The sequence below is a fragment of the Scyliorhinus torazame genome, chromosome 17 (genome assembly GCF_047496885.1).
Source record: "Scyliorhinus torazame isolate Kashiwa2021f chromosome 17, sScyTor2.1, whole genome shotgun sequence".
NCBI classification, from domain to species: domain Eukaryota; kingdom Metazoa; phylum Chordata; class Chondrichthyes; order Carcharhiniformes; family Scyliorhinidae; genus Scyliorhinus; species Scyliorhinus torazame.
Window position 1 is genome coordinate 152,679,460 of NC_092723.1, and position 18,357 is coordinate 152,697,816.

Below are 18,357 nucleotides of genomic sequence, written 5' to 3' on the forward strand. Positions count from 1 at the left end.
CTCATGTTGGACTTGGCTACAGTTCAGCCCGTGGCTGTAAAACAACGGCAAACAATTGGTGTACACCATAACAAAACCACACAGAACCACACGGTAACACACAGCAACACCAAGAACCACAAAGTAACACACACAACCACACCCATTCAAACAGTAACACTTGGTAACAGACAGAACCACACAGATTCACACAATAACACACCGCACAGTAACACAAAGAACCACAGGAACACACGGAGCCACACAAAACCATATCGTAACACAGAATGACACAGTCACACGCATAACTATATGCTAACACACAGTAACACAAAGAACTATACAGAAGAGAAATACACAGGGAGGGTTTAAACTAGCTTGGCAGGAAGGTGGGAAGCTGAGAGGGAATTCAGAAAGGAGAGAAGCAAAACTACTAGTGGTAGAAAAAAAGTAGTAAGCAAAATTGGAAGGCCATGGAAACAAAGGCCAAAACTAGATCTGGTTAAAGTCTGGAAAAGTGTTAAAAAAGGCAGAATTAAAGATACTCGATCTGTTGCAACACAGGACTACCTTCATGCCAAACACCAGAAACATACTGAGATAGACAAAGCTAAGTGATCCTACTGCCAATGGATCAATCTAAGATCTGCAGTCCTGCCACAACAAGTTGTGAATGGTGATGGACAATTAAAGAATTAACAGGAGGAGGCCCAAAAATATCCCCATCCAGAATGATGGGGGAGCCCAGCACATCAGTGCAAAAGTAGCATTTGCGGCCATCTTCAACCAGAAGTGTCAAGTGGATGATCCATCTTGATCTCCTCTGGAGGTCCCCAGATCACAGTCGTCAGCAAATTTGATTCACTCCATGTTATAACAAGAAACAGCTGAAGATGCTGGATACTGCAAAGGCTATGGTTCCTTTTTTAAAATATTTTTATCAAAGGTATTTTGCACATATACGTGGTAACAAGAAACAGCTGAAGATACTGGATACTGCAAAGGCCATGGTTCTTTAAAAAATATATATTTTTATGAAAGGTATTTTGCCCATTTACATAAAAATATCAGAAACCCAGAAATCCACAGGAACAACAAACACAGGCCCACAATAACCCTGATACCAAGCCCACAACTCTCCCCACCCCCTTAGTTTCCCCCCTTTCTTCCCCCAAAACAATGAACAAATCAGAAACAAACGCCGAAACCTCCCCCCATGACTTCATTTACCTGAAAGTATTGATTAACGGCTGCCACCTCCGGGTGAACGCCTCCTCCGCTCCCCTTAAGGCTAACTTAACCTTTTCCAAGTGCAGGAATTCTGCCAGGTCGCTCACCCACACCCCTGCCTTTGGCAGCTCCTAGTTCTGCTAGTTCAACAAAATCCGTCTCCGGGATATCAGGGAGGCAAAGGCCAAGATATCCATCTTTTCCCCACCTGAACTCCCGGATCTTCCGACATTCCAAATATCATTACCTCCGGACTTGGTGCCACCCCAGACCCCAAATCTCGGACATGACATCCAAGAACCCTTGCCAGAACTCCCTCAGCTTTGGACATGCCCAGAACATGTGAACGTGATTTCCGTGTTCCACCGCACACCGCCCACGCCCATCCTCCAACCCCTGCAAAGAACCGGCTCATCCTCGCAACCGTCATGTGAGCCCTATGCACCACCTTAAATTAGATGAGGCACAACCTCGCACACGGCGAGGCCACGTTCACGCTCCGCAGGGCTTCCTTCCACATCCAGACCCTCACCTCCTCACCCAACCCCTCCTCCCATTTGCACTAGATCTCCTCCACCAGAGTGCCATCCCTTTCCATCAGCTCTACATAAATGTTTGACATCTCCTCTTCCCAATTTCATCCTTGGGCAACAGCTTATCTGCGGCAGCCCTGGGAAGGACGTCACCTCTCTCCTCACAAAGTCCCTCAGCTGCAGGTATCTAAACCCATTCACCTTTGGCAACTCGTATGTTTCCTCCAGCTCTTCCAGGCTGCAAACATGTCCCCTAAAAGCAAGTCCCTGAAGTACTCTATCCCCACTTGTCGCCACCCCGGAGCCTCCCATTCAGCCCCGCTGGCACAAACCTGTGATTATTGCATATCGATGCCCACAGAGACATGCCTTCCAACCCGAGATTCTGCCTGCACTGGTTCCAAACTTGCAATGCTGAGACCGTCACCGAGCTTGTGGATTACCAGACTGGCGAGAACGAAAGGGGTGCCAACAACAGTGCCCTCAGATTCATCCCCCTACATGACACAACCTTCATCTGCTCCCACACCGACCCCTCCACCACTGCCCATTTGCCAACCATTGCGATATTAGCAGACCAATAATAGTTCATCAAGCGCGGCAATGCCAGCAGCCCCCCCCCCTCCCCCCCCCTCCCCCCCACCCCCCCTGGTCTCTTTGCTCCCTCTCCAAAAACATCCTCCTCACAGCGGGGTCCTCCCCGCCCATACGGACCCCAAAATTATCCCATTCACCTTCCTAAAAAAGGACTTGAAAACAAAAATGGGAAGGTTCTGGAACATGAACAAGATCCTGGCAGCAGTCATTTTACCGTCTGCACATGCCCAGCCAGTGACAACGGCAACACATCCCACCTCTTAAAATCCGCCTTCATTCCCTCCACCAGTCATGCCAAATTCAGTTTATGCAGCTGCACCCAGCTCCGCACCACCTGTATCCCAAGATACCGAAAACTCGCCCCCACCACCAGGAACAGCCACTCCCCTAGCCTTCTCTCCTGCACCCTAATCGGTAACACCTCGCTTTTCCCAATGTTCAACTTATACCCTGGAAAATGGTCAAATTCTCTCAGGATCTCCATGATCCTATCAAAACTGCCCACCAGGTCTGAAATATATGAGAAGAAAGTCCGCATACAACAGGACTCTGTGCTCAACCCCACCCGCTCAGTCCCTTTCCAACCACTCAATGCTCTGAGCTCCATTGTCAACGGCTCTATTATCAGAGCAAAAAGCAATGGGGAGAGCGCACCCCCCCTGCCTCATCCCCCGATTCAGACCGAAGTACCCCAAACTCGTCCTGTTTGTCCGGACCTTCCAAAATGAATCACTTCACATTTATCTAGGTTGAACTCCATGTGCCACTTCTCAGCCCAGCTCTGCATGCTGTCAATATCCTGTTGTAACCTGCAACAGCCCTCGACACTACCTACTACTCCACCAACCTTTGTGTCATTGGCAAACTTACTAACCCAACCTTCCACGTCCTCATCCAAGTCATTTATAAAAACCATAAGGAGCAGCGGTCACAGAACAGATCCCTGCGGGACACCACTGGTCACCGACCTCCAGGTGAAATACTTTCCATTCACTACCACTTGCTGTCTTCTTTCGGCCAGCCAATTCTGAGTCCAGGCAGCCATATTTCCCTGTATCCCATGCCCTCTAACTTTCTGAATGAGCCTACCATGGGGAACCTTATCAAATGCCTTACTGAAATCCATATACACCACATCCACTATCCGACCTTCTTCAATGTGTCTCGTCACATCCTCAAAGAATTCAATGAGGCTTGTGAGGCATGATCTGCCCCTCACAAAGCCATGCCAACTATCTTTAATCAAACTATGTTTTTATAAATAATCATAAATCCTATCTCTCAGAATCCTTTCCAGTATTTTGCTCACCACAGACATAAGACTGACTGGTCTGTAATTACCAGGGAATTCCCTATTCCCTTTCTTGAACACGGGAATAACATTCGCCTCCCTCCAATCATCCGGTACTACTCCAGTGGAGAGTGATGACGCAAAGATCATCGCCAGCGGCACAGCAATCTCCTCCCTCGCTTCCCGTAGAAACCTTGGGTATATCCCGTCTGGCCCAGGGGACTTATCTATCCTGATGCTTTTCAAAATTTCCAGCACATCCTCCTTCTTTATATAAACCTGTTCGAGCCTATTAACCTGGTTCACGCTGTTCTCATGAGCAACAAGGTCCATCTCCCTCTGGTGAATACTGAAGCAAAATATTCATTTATGGCATCCTCCACCTCCTCAGACTCTAGGCACAAGATCCCTAATCGGCCCTACTCTCACTTTGATCATCCTCTTATTTCACACATAAGTGTAGAACGCCTTGGGATTTCCCCTAACCTTCTCACCAGTGCTTTTTCATGCCCCCTTCTAGCTCTCTTAAGTCCATTTTTGAGTTCCTTCCTGGCTACCTCGTAACCCACTAGAGCCGTGCCAGATCCTTGCTTCCTCAACCTTAAGTAAGCTTCCTTCTTCCTCTTGACTAGAAGCTCCATTTCTCTTGTCATCCAAGGCTCCTCCACCTTACTATTCCTTCCTTGTCTCAGTGGGACAAAACTATCCAGCACTCGCAGCAAGTGCTCCTTAAACAACCCCCACATTACTGTTGTGCATTTCCCTGAGAACATCTGTTCCCAATTTATGCTCCTCAGCTCTGTCTGATAGCAGTATAATTTCCCCTCCCCCAATTAAATACCTTCCCATACTGTCTGTTCCTATCCCTCTCCATGACTATGGTAAAGTTCAAGGAGTTGTGGTCACTGTCACCAAAATGCTCTCCCACCGAGACCTGACCTGGTTCGTTGCCAAGCACCAAATCCAAAATGACCCTCCCACCCCCCCACCCCCCAGTCGGCCTATCTACATATTGAGTCAGGAATTCTTCCTGGACACACCTGACAAAATCTGCTCCATCCAAACTATTTGCACAAAGGAGGTTTCAGTCAATATTAGGGAAGTTGAAGTCACCCATGACAACAACTCTGCTACTTCTGCACCTTTCCAAGATCTGTCGCCCAATCTGTTCCTCCTTCTCTCTGCTGCTATTTGGGAGTCTATAGAAAACTCCCACAAATGTTACTGCTCCTTTCTTGTTTCTGACTTCCACCCATACTGACTCAGTAGACAAACCCTCCTAAATAAATAAATAACCTTTTATTGTCACAAGTAGGCTTACATTAACACTGCAATGAAGTTACTGTGAAAAGCCCCTCGTCGCCACATTCCGACGCCTGTTCGGGTACACAGAGGGAGAATTCAGAATTCTCAGCTGGTACGGGAATTGAACCCACACTGCAGGCCTTGTTCTGCATCACAAACCAGCTGTCTAGTCCACTGAGGTAAACCAGTCCTCGACTACCTCCTTTTCTGCACCTGTGATGCACTCTCTAATGAACAGTGCAAGTCCCCCTCCTCTTTTACCTCCCTCCCTATTCTTCTTAAAACATCTAAACCCCGGAACATCTAACAACCATTCTTGCCCCTGTGAAATCCATGTCTCTGTAATGGCCACAACATCATAGTTCCAAGTACTGATCCATGCTCTAAGTTCATATCCATTATTCCTGACACTCCTTGCATTGAAACAGACACACTTTAACCCATCCCACTTCGGGTAACTTTGCCCTATCAACTGTCTATCCTTCCTCACAGACTCGCTGCATACTATTTCTGCCCGTTCAACAGCTATCCTATCCTCTGCTCCATAACTTTAGTTCCCATACCCCTGCCAAACTAGTTTAAACCCTCCCGAATAGCTCCAGCAAACCTCCTGCCCAGGATATTGGTGCCCCTCCAGTTTAGGTGCAACCCGTCCTTCATGTACCCGCCTTCCCCAGAAGGTATCCCAATGTTCTACATATCTGAAGCCTTCCCTCCTGCACCAGCCCTGTAGCCACGTGTTCAGCTGCACTCTTTCTCTGTTCCTTGCCTTACCAGCACGTAACACCGGTAACAATCCTGAGATTACTACTCTGCTTGTCCTGCTCTTTAGCTTCCAACCTAACTCCCTAAAATCACTTTTTAGATCCTCATCCCTTTTCTTAGCTATGTTGTTGGTGCCAATGTGCACCACGACTTCTGGTTATCCCCCCTCACCCTAAGAATCCTGTAGTCTCTATCCAAGACATCCCTGACCCTGGCACCCAGGAGGCAACATACATTGGGCAGCACGGTAGCAAAGTGGTTCGCGCAATTGCTTCACAGCTCCAGGGTCCCAGGTTCGATTCCCGGCTGGGTCACTGTCTGTGCGGAGTCCGCACGTTCTCCCCGTGTGTGCGTGGGTTTCCTCCGGGTGCTCCAGTTTCCTCCCACAGTCGAAAGATGTGCAGGTTAGGTGGATTGGCCATGCTAAATTGCCCTTAGTGTCCAAAATTGCCCTCAGTGTCCAAAATTGCCCTTAGTGTTGGTTGAGTGGGGTTTACTGGGTTATGGGGATAGGGTGGTGTGGGCTTGGGTCGGGTGCTCTTTCCAAGAGCTGGTGCAGACTCGATGGGCCGAATGGCCTCCTTCTGCACTGTAAATTCTATGACATCTATTCCAGGAGTCTTGTTCGCAACCATAGAATCTCCTATCAGTTCCCCTAACCGAAGGGCCTGTACTGCGCTGTATCGTTCTATGTTCTATGTTCTATGTTCTAACCATTGAGTCTCCGATCACTATCGCTTTTCTATTCCCCCTCCCCCACTCCCTTCTGAGCCACAGAGCCAGGCTCAGTGCCAGAGACCTGGCCGCTATGGCCTTCCCCTGGTAGGTTATCCCTCCCAAAGGGATCCAAAATGGTATACTTGTTTTGAAGGGGAACGGCCACATGGGATCCCTGCACTGTCTGCCTGTTCCCTTTCCTTCTCCTGACTGTAACGCAGCTACTCTTGTCCTAAACCTTGAGTGCGGCTACCTCCCTGAAATTCCTCTCTATCACCCCCTCTGCCTCCCGGATGATCCGAAGTTCATCCAGCTCCAGCTCCAGTTCCCTAACACGGCCTCCAAGGAGCTAGAGTAGGGTGAACTTCCTGCAGGTGTAGTCAATGGGGACACTAGTGGTGTCCCTTACCTCCCACATCCTACAGGAGGAGCATGCAACTGCCCCAACCTCCATCCCCTCTGATCTGAATTCCCAAAGAGATTTAAAAGCAAAAAGAAATACTGGGCACGAATCCGCCCCGTGCTGGATGTATTCACTTACCGCCCGCTCGGCTCCGCCCACCGGCTGCTGTTCCCACGACTTCCTGCCTGTTTTTTCAGGTAAGAGGTCCCGAGAAATGGTCTCTGAAACTTGGGTGTGGCTATCTCCCTGAAACCTCTCTCTGTCACCCACTCTTCCTCCCAGATGATCCGAAGTTCAAAATGAACTCTCTCCTCTCTCCCCACGCTTTTTGAAATGAACTCTCACCTCTCTCCCTGTGCTTTTTGAAAAGGCTATGGTTCTTAACAACATTCTGGCAATAAAACTAAAGACTTGTGCTCCAGAACAACAGCATCTGTAGCCAAGCTGTTCCAGTACAGCTATAACATTGGCATCTACTCGACAATGTGGAAAATTGCCCAGGTATGTCCTGTCCTCAAAATGCAGGACAAATCCACCCAGCAGCTGGTTAGCACTGTGGCTTCACAGCGCCAGGGTCCCAGATTCGATTCCCCGCTGGGATACTGTCTGTGCGGAGTTTGCACGTTCTCCCCGTGTCTGTGTGGGTTTCCTCCGGGTGCTCCGGTTTCCTCCCACAGTCCAAAGAGATGCAGGTTAGGTGGATTGGCCATGCTAAATTGCCCTTAGTGACCAAAAAGGTTAGGAGGGGTTATTGGGTTACGGGGATAGGGTGGAAGTGAGGGCTTAAGTGGGTCAGTGCAGACTCGATGGGCCGAATGGCCTCCTTCTGCACTGTATGTTCTATGTCAGCCAATTAATGCCTATTAATGCCCCATCAGCCTACTCTTAATCATCAACAAAGTGATGGAAAGTGTCATCAACAGCGCAAATTTGTAGCAAATTTAAAACATATTTGAGGAGAAACTACTTTTCCAAAAGGGTTGTGGATCTATGGAATTTGCTACCCCAGACTACAGTAATGCTGGAACAGTGAGTAAAGTTAAGGAGGAATTAGAAAGATTTTTAATTGGTAATGGGTTGAAGTGTTAAGGAGAAATGAAATGAAATGAAAATGAAAATTGCTTATTGTCACAAGTAGGATTCAAATGAAGTTACTGTGAAAAGCCCCTAGTCGCCACATTCCGGCGCCTGTTCGGGGAGGCTGTTACGGGAATTGAACCGTGCTGCTGGCCTGCCTTGGTCTGCTTTCAAAGCCAGCGAGTTAGCCCTGTACGGGCAGGAGAGTGAGTTAAGGCCACGATGAGATCGAACGGCAGAGCAGACTCGATTGGCCTAATTCTGCTCCTATATCTTATGAACTTATGCTATCAGGCAGCATTTACTCAGCGATAACTTGCTCACTGACACTCAGCTTAGGTTCTGCCATACCACTCAACTCCCAACCTCATTAAGCATTGATCCAAGCATGGACAAAAGAGTTGAACTTAAAAGATAAAATGAGAGTGACTTCCCCTGACATCAAGGCAACATTTAACCGAGTATGGCATCATGGAGCCCCAGCAACATTCGGGTCAACGGGTATTGGAGAAAACTCTCGCTGGTTAGAGTCATACCTTGCATAAAGGAAGATGGTTGTGGTTGTGGAACATCAGTCATCTCAGCCCCAGTCGTACCTCAGGGTAGTTTCTGAGGCCCAACCATCTTCAACTAATCTAATAATCTCAGATTCAGAGAATCTAACCATCTCCCTTTGACACTCAATGACATCACCATCGCTGAATTCTTCACTATCAACATCCTGGGGTGACCACTGACCAGAAACAGAACAAGACCAGTGAGGCAGCATGGTGGCACAGTGGTTAGCACTGCTGCCTCACAGCGCCAGGGACCTTGGCTCACTTCCGGCCTTGGGTAACTGTTTGTGTGGCGTTTGCATGTCCTCCCGTGTCTGCGTAGTTTTCCTCCAGGTGCTCTGGTTTCCTCCCACAGATTGTGTTTAGGTTAAGGGGTTATTGGGATAGGGCAGGGAGTGGGGTTGGGTAGAATGCTCTTTCAGAGGGTCGGTGCAGACTTGATGGACTGACTGGCCTCCTTTCTGTGCTGTAGACATTCTACATCAATACTGTAGCTACAAGAGCAGGTCAGAGGTTGGTAGTCCTGTGGTGAGTAACTCACCTCCTGCCTCCCCCAATCCTGTCAATTATCTACAAGGCATTAATTCAGGAGTGTAATGGAATACACTTCACTTGCCTGGATGAGTGCAGCTCCCACAACACTCAAGAAGCTCGACATGACCCAGGACAAAGCAGCCCGCTTGACTTGCACTCCATCTACCACCTTCAACATTCACCCCCTCCATAGATTATCATAGAATTTACAGTGCAGAAGGAGGCCATTCGGCCCATCGAGTCTGCTCTTGGAAAGAGCACCCTGTCCAAGGTCAACACCTGCACCCTATCCCCATAACACAGTAACCCCACCCAACACTAAGGGCAATTTTGGACACTAAGGGCAATTTATCATGGCCAATCCACCTAACCTGCACATCTTTGGACTGTGGGAGGAAACCGGAGCACCCGGAGGAAACCCATGCACACACGGGGAGGATGTGCAGACTCCGCACAGATAGTGACCCAAGCCGGAATCGACCTGGGACCCTGGAGCTGTGAAGCAATTGTGCTATCCACATTGCTACCGAGCTGCCCTATTGCCGATACAAAGTGGCTACAGTGTGTACATTACACCTTCTTCTTTTTCTTCTTCTTCTCCTTTGACCGTACTATAATATCCTCAGGAGACCCAGAAAGGTTTAACAAGAAAGGTTATTTAGTCAAACAAAAGTAAAGGTCGCAATGTGGTACAAAGCACATTAGTCCCAGCTGGGACTATCGATCATGCCGGTTCCAATCCTGGCTGTCTTTTAAGTGCCTGGTTCACAAGTCCCAGCTGCGAGACCTCCACCTCTCAACGGGGGGAGTTTATATTCCACGAGCCCCAGAGGGAAATCAATTGAGTGAACACCGTGGATCCCATGAGGGTTATTACAAGCACCATCCAAACCCACAACCTCTACCACCTAGATGGTCAGGGCAGCAGATACAGGGGAACAGCACCACCTACAAGTTCCACTCCAAGTCACTCGCCATCCTGACTTGGCAAAATATTGTTGTTCCTTCACTGTCACCCGGTAAACATCCTGGAACTTGCTAACAGCACTGTGGTGTTCAGACAACACATAGGCTGCAGAATTCAGGAAGACAGCTCACTATCATCTTCTCAAGGATAATTAGGGATGGACAAAGACTGCTGGCCTAGCCAGTGGTGCCCACATCCCAAAACCAAATAACAAAGAAATCCTAGCAAGGTAGATGGAGTTAGGGCATCATTAGAAGTAAATAGGTATGACCTAGTTGCCATTACAGATATGGCGATGCAGGGTACCAAGGGATACAAAGTATTCAACATTTTGGAAAGATAGGCACAAAGGAAAAGGAGATGGGTAGCGCTATCAGCAAAATATGAGTTCAGTACATTGGTGAGAGGGGATTTTGGATTGGAAGAACAAGGTGTAGAGTCTGTATGGGTGGAGCCAGGAAACAGCAAGGGGTAGCAAAAATTGGTGGGAGCTGTTTGTAGGCAACCAAACAATAATGGTAATGTAGGGGAAAATATTAATCAGGAAATTAGTGGTGCATGTAGATTTGATGACAGTCCGCAGTGCGAGTCCACCATGTTGCACGCCATGGCCACCGCAGTGCACATGCGCGAACTCCCAACCGGAAGTGCGGGGCCCCGTATCCACAGCCAGAGCTGGGAGGAGCACTCTGCCAGCCCCTGCAGGTAGGAGAATCGCACAGGACTTTCTTAAGGAAAGGTTTTTACGCTGGCATGGGGACATAGCCCCATTTTTGGAGAATCCAGCCTCATGTTTGACAAACATATTGAAGTTTTTTGAGGACTTAACTGGCAGAGTAGATATGGGGGAACTAGTAGATGTGGTGCTTTTGGATGTTCGGAAAACTTTCAATAAGATCCCACGCAAGAGGTTAGTAAACAAAAGTAGAGCACATGGAATTGAGGGTAATATATTGCCATGGATTGAGAACTGGTCAATGACAGAAAACAGAGAGTAAGGTTATTCTCAGGTTAGCAGACTGTGACTAATGGGATACCTCAGTGCTCGGGCATCAGTTATTCGCAATCTATATCAATGATTTGGAAATGGGGATCAATTGTAATATTTCCAATTTTGCTGATGACACAAAGCTTGGTGGAACAGTCTTAGTGAGTTGGTAAGAACATTGCAGATGGATTATAATGTGGAAGAATGTGAAGTTATCCACTTTGGTAGGAAAAACAAAAAGTCAGAGCATTCCCCAAATGGTGAGAGATTGGGAAATGTTGATGTTCAAAGGGACCTGAGTGTCCTTGTTCACGAGTCACTGAAAAATGACATGCAGGTGCAGCAAACAAGTAGGAAGTCAATGGTGCACTGACCTTTATTGCAAAATGATTTGAGTAAAGGAATAGAAAGCCTTGATTGCACCTGGAGCACTATGTGGACGTTTGGTCCTCTTACCTAAGGAAGCATATATTTGCCAAAGAGGGAGCGCAGCGAAGCTTCACCAATTCACCCAATTTCTGGGAAGGCAAGATTGTCCTATGAGAATAGATTGAGGAGACTAGTCCTGTATTCACTGGACTTTAGAAGAATAAGAGGTGATCGCATTCAAACATACGTAATTCTTACAAGACTTGACAGGATAGATGCAGGATGAATGCTTCTACTGGCTAGGGGTATGGGGACATAGTGTCAGAATAAGGGGTAGGACATTTAGAATTGAGAGGAATATCATCAGTTAGAGGTGAATCTTTGGCATTTTCTATTCAGAGGGCAGTGGAGACTTAGTCATTGAGTATGTTCAAGAGGGACATTGACAAGTCTTTAGATATTAAAGGCTTCAAAGGGCGGAGGGATAGTGCAGGAGGAAAATGGCCTTGAGATAGAAGATCAACATGATTAGCTGAATGCCAGAGCAGGCTCGACGAGCCAAATGTCTTCTATTTCCTATGTTCCTGTGTTGAACCACACAGAACCACCGAGTCAAAACAGAACCACACAGGATCAAACGGTAACACATGGGGCAAAATTGTATGGTCCCCTGCCAGGGGGTTTTCAGACAAGGGACTGGAAAATTCTGCAGATCGTCTTTTTCCAAGGCCCCAATCTATTCACACCACCCCCAAGATCTGCCCAAGACCCCCCATCACTAGCCTCTCCATCAAGAGCCCGCCTTCCTCTCCCCCCACCTGTGGACCCCCCTTCCTGTCCTCAGCACAAAACCCAACATCTAGCTGGTCCTGTGGATTCCAGCACTTAGACTGGTGGGATTGTGGTCCCAGCAGTGGCCACTGCTCCTGTTGGCATTGCTGAGACTACAGAGCTGCTGGTAAATCAGATTGGCTGGCATCTCTCTGAGGAGCAACTTCCTGCTGAGTTAGTGGCAGAAATCTCAACTCCAGCCAATGAATGCTGGAGCATTAAATGACTGCAGGGAAACTGGTAACAGCAGGGTGCATTCTCCAGCACCCTCTTTGGTAGTGGGATGGGAAAACCCGCCACCTATAAAGTTCTGCAGTGACAAATAATTTCAGCAGCACACAGAAAACCACACAGAACCACAATGAACCACACAGTAAAACACAGAACCACACAGCCTCACAAAGAATACCATGCGGCTTGTGATCCTCTGCTAGATTCACGTTTATGGACTCAATGTTGCTGCCTCTGAGGTTAAAGTCCACTGTGCCAGCTTATGCTCCTTTAAAGGAAGTCTCGGTATATCATTCTGCTTGTAAGACTGCAACCACCTGCTTTTCACTCACCTGCAGGCTCCTCTGTGCTACTTGCCACCCATCGTGGGGACACAGTTGGGATTTCTGTGTGAACAAAAATTGAGAGATGCAGTTTTAGGCAACATGTGGAAAATACACAGCAATCTCTTAAATTCCCTGTCAATCTTATTTTTCAGCTAAATGAACATTCAGAGCTAACCTCAATACTCAATTATATCCTTCCTTCCATGACATCTGTATCTTGGCTTAATTATTAGGTTAAATTAGGTTAGTGAGAGAGTGGTCAGGGGGAAGGGATGGAACAAGGAAAAGAGTGAGGGATAGAATGAGGGATAGGGTGAGGGCTAGGAAACTGAGTTCTTGGGGAATAAAAACAGGAAATTCTGGAAATAACTATCTGGCAGGCAGCATCTGTGGAGATAGAAACAGAGTTCATTTTAGGTTGAAGGCCTTTCATCGGAACTGGAAAAGTTACAGATGTGACAGGTTTTAAGCAGAGCCAGGGAATAGTGGAAGTAGAAGAACAAACGGGAAGGGTGGAAGGCAAGGGAGATTGACTAAATGGATGATATGCAAGGCAAAAGAAAATGGTAATGGGGCAAGTAACAAACTGGAATGTGAGTCTCGAGGAGATGGGAACAGCTACTGTTCTAAAAAATGGGGGGGGGGGGGAGGTTACAATCTGAAACTGTTGTACTCAATGTTGAGTCTGGAAGGCTGTTAAGTGTCCATTCCTGGAGCTTTCATTGAGCTTCATTGGAACTCTGCAGGAGGCTAAGAATGGAAAGATCAGAGTGGGAGCAAAGTGGCAAATTGAAATTACAAGCTCAGGGTCATGCTTGTGGATTGAATGGACGTGTTCCAAAAAGCAGTCACCTGGTCTGTGTTTGGTATCCCCAGTGTAGCGGAAACTACATCATGAGTAGCGAATACAGTGTACTAAATTGAAAGAAGTACAATTAATTCACTGTTACCTGGAAAGAGAGTTTGGTACCTTGGACATTTAGAAGGGAGAAGGTAAAAAGGTGGCCACAAAAATGCCCACATCCCATAAAAACATTTTCTGTGCTTGCATGGAAAGTGCCGTAGGAAAGGGAGGGGATATTGGGAATGTCTGAAGGGTGGACCAGGGTGCCATGGAGGGAATGGTCCCTTCAGAATTCTGAAAGGGGAGTGGAGGGGAAAATATATTTGATGGTGCAATAGATTGGAGGTGGCAGAAATGGCAGAGGATGATCCATTGAAGATGGACGATGAGAACAAGGGGAGAACAAGGGGAACCCTATCATTGCACTCGGAGTGAGGGGAATCGGAGAGAGCAGAAATGCAAGAGAAGGTATGGAACCTCAAGATCTGAGAAGAGATTCTCAACCTGAAATGTTAACTCTGTCTCTATCTCCAGAGAAGCTGCCAGACGTACTGAGTATTTCCAACCTTTTCTGTTTTATATTCACAGTTCTAGCACTTACAGGATTTTGAGATTGTGTTGCAGTTCCTGGTGGGGATGATGATGATGGCTTCAATTCTACCTGATGTCCAGGAGGAAAGATCTACAATTCCTTCTTAACATCTGGGTTCCTGGTTTCAAATCCCACCGCAGCAGATGGTGAAATTTTTAATTCAATGAATATGGAATTGAAAGTTACTGAAACCATTGTCGATTGTCTTAAAAACCCAACTGGATTATTAATGTCCTTTAAGCAAGGCGATCTACCATCCTTGCCTAGTCTGGCTACATGTGGCTCCAATCCACAACAATGTGGTTGATTCCCAAACACCATCTGAAATGGAGGGCAGTGAGGGATGGGCAACAAATGCTGGCCCAGCCAGCAATGCCCACATCCCATAAAAATTGATTAAAAAAAAAAAAAATCATAGCATTCAGCTAGCTAGGAATGGAACAACGCAAGTTCTAGCCCACAAAGCTAAACAACAGAGGAAATACATTATAGAATGATCGGTTAAACTGCATTTTATCAGGTGCCTCAAATATTGTCCCCTCTCCAGCTTCCAAATGTATTATCATAATTCCCTATCCTCAAAAAACAAACAACTCCTCCATCCTACTGCCCATCCGCATCTCCCTTTCCTTTCCAGATTCCGGGGACACACTGGTGCCTCCAAAATCTCTGTCCTTTTCTTCCTGCAACTTCACATTTCAATCTGTCTGGTCTGGTTTGTATACTTGTCACAACCAACTTCCTCTGTGATCATGACATATTATTCACCTCCTTATCCTTGCTATTATTTCCTCAATCTTTGATGGTCGACTACACCATCATCTTCAGCAACTTTCTGTCCAATTCAGCTCTGACCTGGTTCCACTCTTACCAATCGGACCATAATAATACCAACTTCATTCTATTTATGTAACACCTTTAACCTAATATAAATTATAAAACAAAATTTGATACTTTGGAGATATTAGGCTAGGTGACAAAATGTATGTTCAAGGAGGTAGGTTTTGGGAAGAGTTTTAAAGGAGGAAAAATAGTTAGGGAGGTTTAGAGGTTTTCAGAGAGAAGTCCATAGTTTAAAGCCAAAACAACTGAAGGCACAGTCACCAATGCTGAAGCAATTAAAATCAGGGATGCTCAAGGGGCCAGAGTTGTAGAAGTGCAAAGAACTCAGAGGTTCATAAGGCTGGAGGAGATTACATACACCAGGAGGGGCAAGAACATGGAGGGATTGCTTAACTGGGAGTCAATGTAGGTCAACAAGTACAGGGATAATAGGGTGAATGGGACTTGCTGCCAGTTTAGACATGGTTATAACAAAGTTTTGATGGACCACAAGTTTACACAGGTAGAATCTTGGAGACCAGCTAGGAGTGTGTTGCAATAGCCAAGTTGAGGGTGAACAAAGGCATGAATGAGGGTTTGATCAACAGATAAGTTGAGGTGGGAGAGAGATTGGGCAATGTTGTTCATCTTGAGCTCAACTGTGACACTGAGGCTGTAAACAGTCTGATGCAAGCACAGGTAGTTCCAGGGAGAGGGATGGAGTTGGTAGCTAGATAACAGAGTTTATACCCATCAGCTCAGATATAGACACCACGGCTGGATTCTCCCGTCGCCGACGCCAAAACCAGGACATCGCTTGAGGCCCGACCCCGTGTGCATGCGCGGCCACGGACCCGGGGCATATCGGCAGCTAGAGCTGGGTGCTCTACGCTGCCGTCCTGCTAGCCCCCAGCAAAACGGGGAATCAGTGGCTGTTTTGCACCAGGTTTTCTGGAGTAAAACGCCACCATTCCCACGCCGGTGTGGGGACATAGCCCCGGAATCCAGCTTCATGCATATGCTAAAGGAAAGCTTAACACTGGGAGCGGTGTGTAATGAGTCACATGTAATGAGTGTATAGCAAACGGGGTATGGGTCAGGTTAGCACTGGTGCCAGGCTATTGGAGGGTCAGGTTACACAAAGAGGATTTGGTTGATGGGTAGACACACGCCAATGTTTGTTGCATTGGCTGGCCTGATAGAAAGATGAAAGGTCTTTGACTTGAAACTTCAACTCTCTTTCTCCCTCCACATATGCTGCCAGACCTGCTGAGCATTTCTAACATTTTCTGTTTTTATTTTGAATTTCCAACATTCACGGTAATTTATTTTTGAGTTGAATAGAAGGTTAGTGATCAGTGTCATGGAGCATAGAGGAATCTAGCTCTGATCTGGCACAGGGCTTCATGCAAAGCACGGAGTCTATCCTTTCCAGCATAAAATTGTTGGCTTTTATAGGGCCACAAAGAAGTCCACAGCGAGTAGTTCAAAGAAACTTAGTTTATTTACAATAACTATTATATACATCACACAATAGATCCCAACTGGGTCTGCCTTGCTGGTGCCTAACTGGCCAGCTTTATATATCATACACATAGACATTGCTCAGAGGTCCCTTGCCCCCTTAACGGGAGAGCTCGTATTCTGCAAAGTTCATGGGCAGTTAACTGTTCCCATTCCATAAGATACTTGTGGGTTATAACAATGGCCAACTCCATGTGATCCAACCATGATGCAGCATCTGATGACCAATGTCTCAGCTTTCACTGCACCACAGGCAGCAGTCAGATGACATCTCAGTAATGCAGTGGAAGCTCAGACTGCCGTCACACATCATCACTGCGAATACTATTAAGGAAAGGGTGTCACAGCAAATCCAGCTATTGTTCCTTCAACAATTGCTGATGATGGGAGTGACAGTGATTCCAAGGGGCATAAATCTACTTTCTACTCTCAGAATGACATCCTCCCAATGCAACTTTGCCAGTACCCTTGACGTTGTCTGTCAGCCAGCTATTCCAGAATGCTGCCAACCACGCTGAGATGATGCTATCAAAAGCTGGACCTTCAAGGTTCTTCCAAGGCTCTCAGCAGTCGCCACACTAAATGTCAGCAGCTAGCCACCAGACAATGTTGCAGCCTTGGGCGTTCACTGCTTAGAAGCATTATAACAGGCAAAGGCACACGGAAGGTAGACACAGAGGAAATGTACATGCTGATTTGTTGATATTTGCATGCAATATGACACGGTTTGATTTATAAATTTGGTTTACAAAGTTTATTTTGTGGTGGTTTTCCTTTTAGCACGATGGTTAAGCAGTGGGCGAGTGATGGTCAGTAACAGTGGGAATGTAAATTCTGAGATTATTGCTAAATAGATAATTGAGGTCACATTTGCTCATATCACAGTTGGATGAGTGATCACAGGAGTCCCAAAGAGAAAGGAGCGGTATTGTTTATCACCTCCTTCTTCCTCCTCTTTGTCTTTTCAGCTGGTGCCATGCAGCTGTTGGTAACGACTGTCACTGCTAATTTCTATTCTATTGTTTTTAGTGTTTAAATAAATTGTATTCTTGTGTAATTTCTGTTGCTGTGCATTATCCTCTTGGCCAGGCCGTTATTGTATATGAGAATTGGTTCTCAATTCATTCACCTGGCTAAATAAAGGTTAAGTCAAACAAATAAAATAAAAGTGCCTCATGTTGGTGAGGTTGGACAGCATGCAGCAGACCACAACAAATCTTGACATGTGCTGTAGGGCTCCACCAGACTGGGTCAGTAGTGGAGGTACTGTTTAAGAAGCTCAATGGTCTGCTACATTCCTTCCTTGTAAAAGAAGCTCAATGGTCTGCTCTATCACCATTTCATGTGTTTTCCTGTGTGCATTCGGCCACAGGTTAGGCACTGGAGTCATGAACTATGTGGCCTGCAGAGAACCCTTGTCATCAAGTAGCCACCCTCTAGTTTGTCATGCGGTGCAATTTCAAATGGGGCAGGGGTCTACCGCAGAATGAAGGTATCATGATTGTTGCCAGGATACCGGGCATTGAGCCATTGTATGTGCTCACACAGTATCTGGATATTGAGGGAGTGGAATCTGTTTTGTTTGTGGTACAACTCCACAATGTGTGGAGTCAGTGGCACTCTGCACCATGGGGAAGCCTACTGTTCTCACAATGCTCACTCTGCCTGTTGTCTTGGGAGAATGAAATGCAATCAGGCATCTTGGAATAAAGAGCATCAATGAATTTCCTTATGGAACAGTGGATGGCAAACTGGGAGATGTAAATATTACCTGCTCCAGCCTGTTTGGAGCCAGATAAAAAGAAGGTTGGAATGTTCTCTGTATACACGAATGGTGATGTCTTTGTAGTTGAAGTGATCAGAGAAATTACGGCT

The 18,357-nt window shown here is 46.7% G+C and overlaps 1 protein-coding gene across 1 annotated transcript in view; it reads right to left on the reverse strand.

Annotated features, from left to right (window-relative positions):
* The window catches only part of LOC140394259 (netrin-3-like), a 381,075-nt gene that overhangs the window by 50,385 nt on the left and 312,333 nt on the right, over positions 1 to 18,357 (reverse strand). The window contains exon 5 of the mRNA XM_072481304.1: positions 12,707 to 12,760. Within this exon, the coding sequence (XP_072337405.1) occupies positions 12,707 to 12,760 (54 nt within the window). The remainder of the gene's footprint in view (positions 1 to 12,706; positions 12,761 to 18,357) is intronic.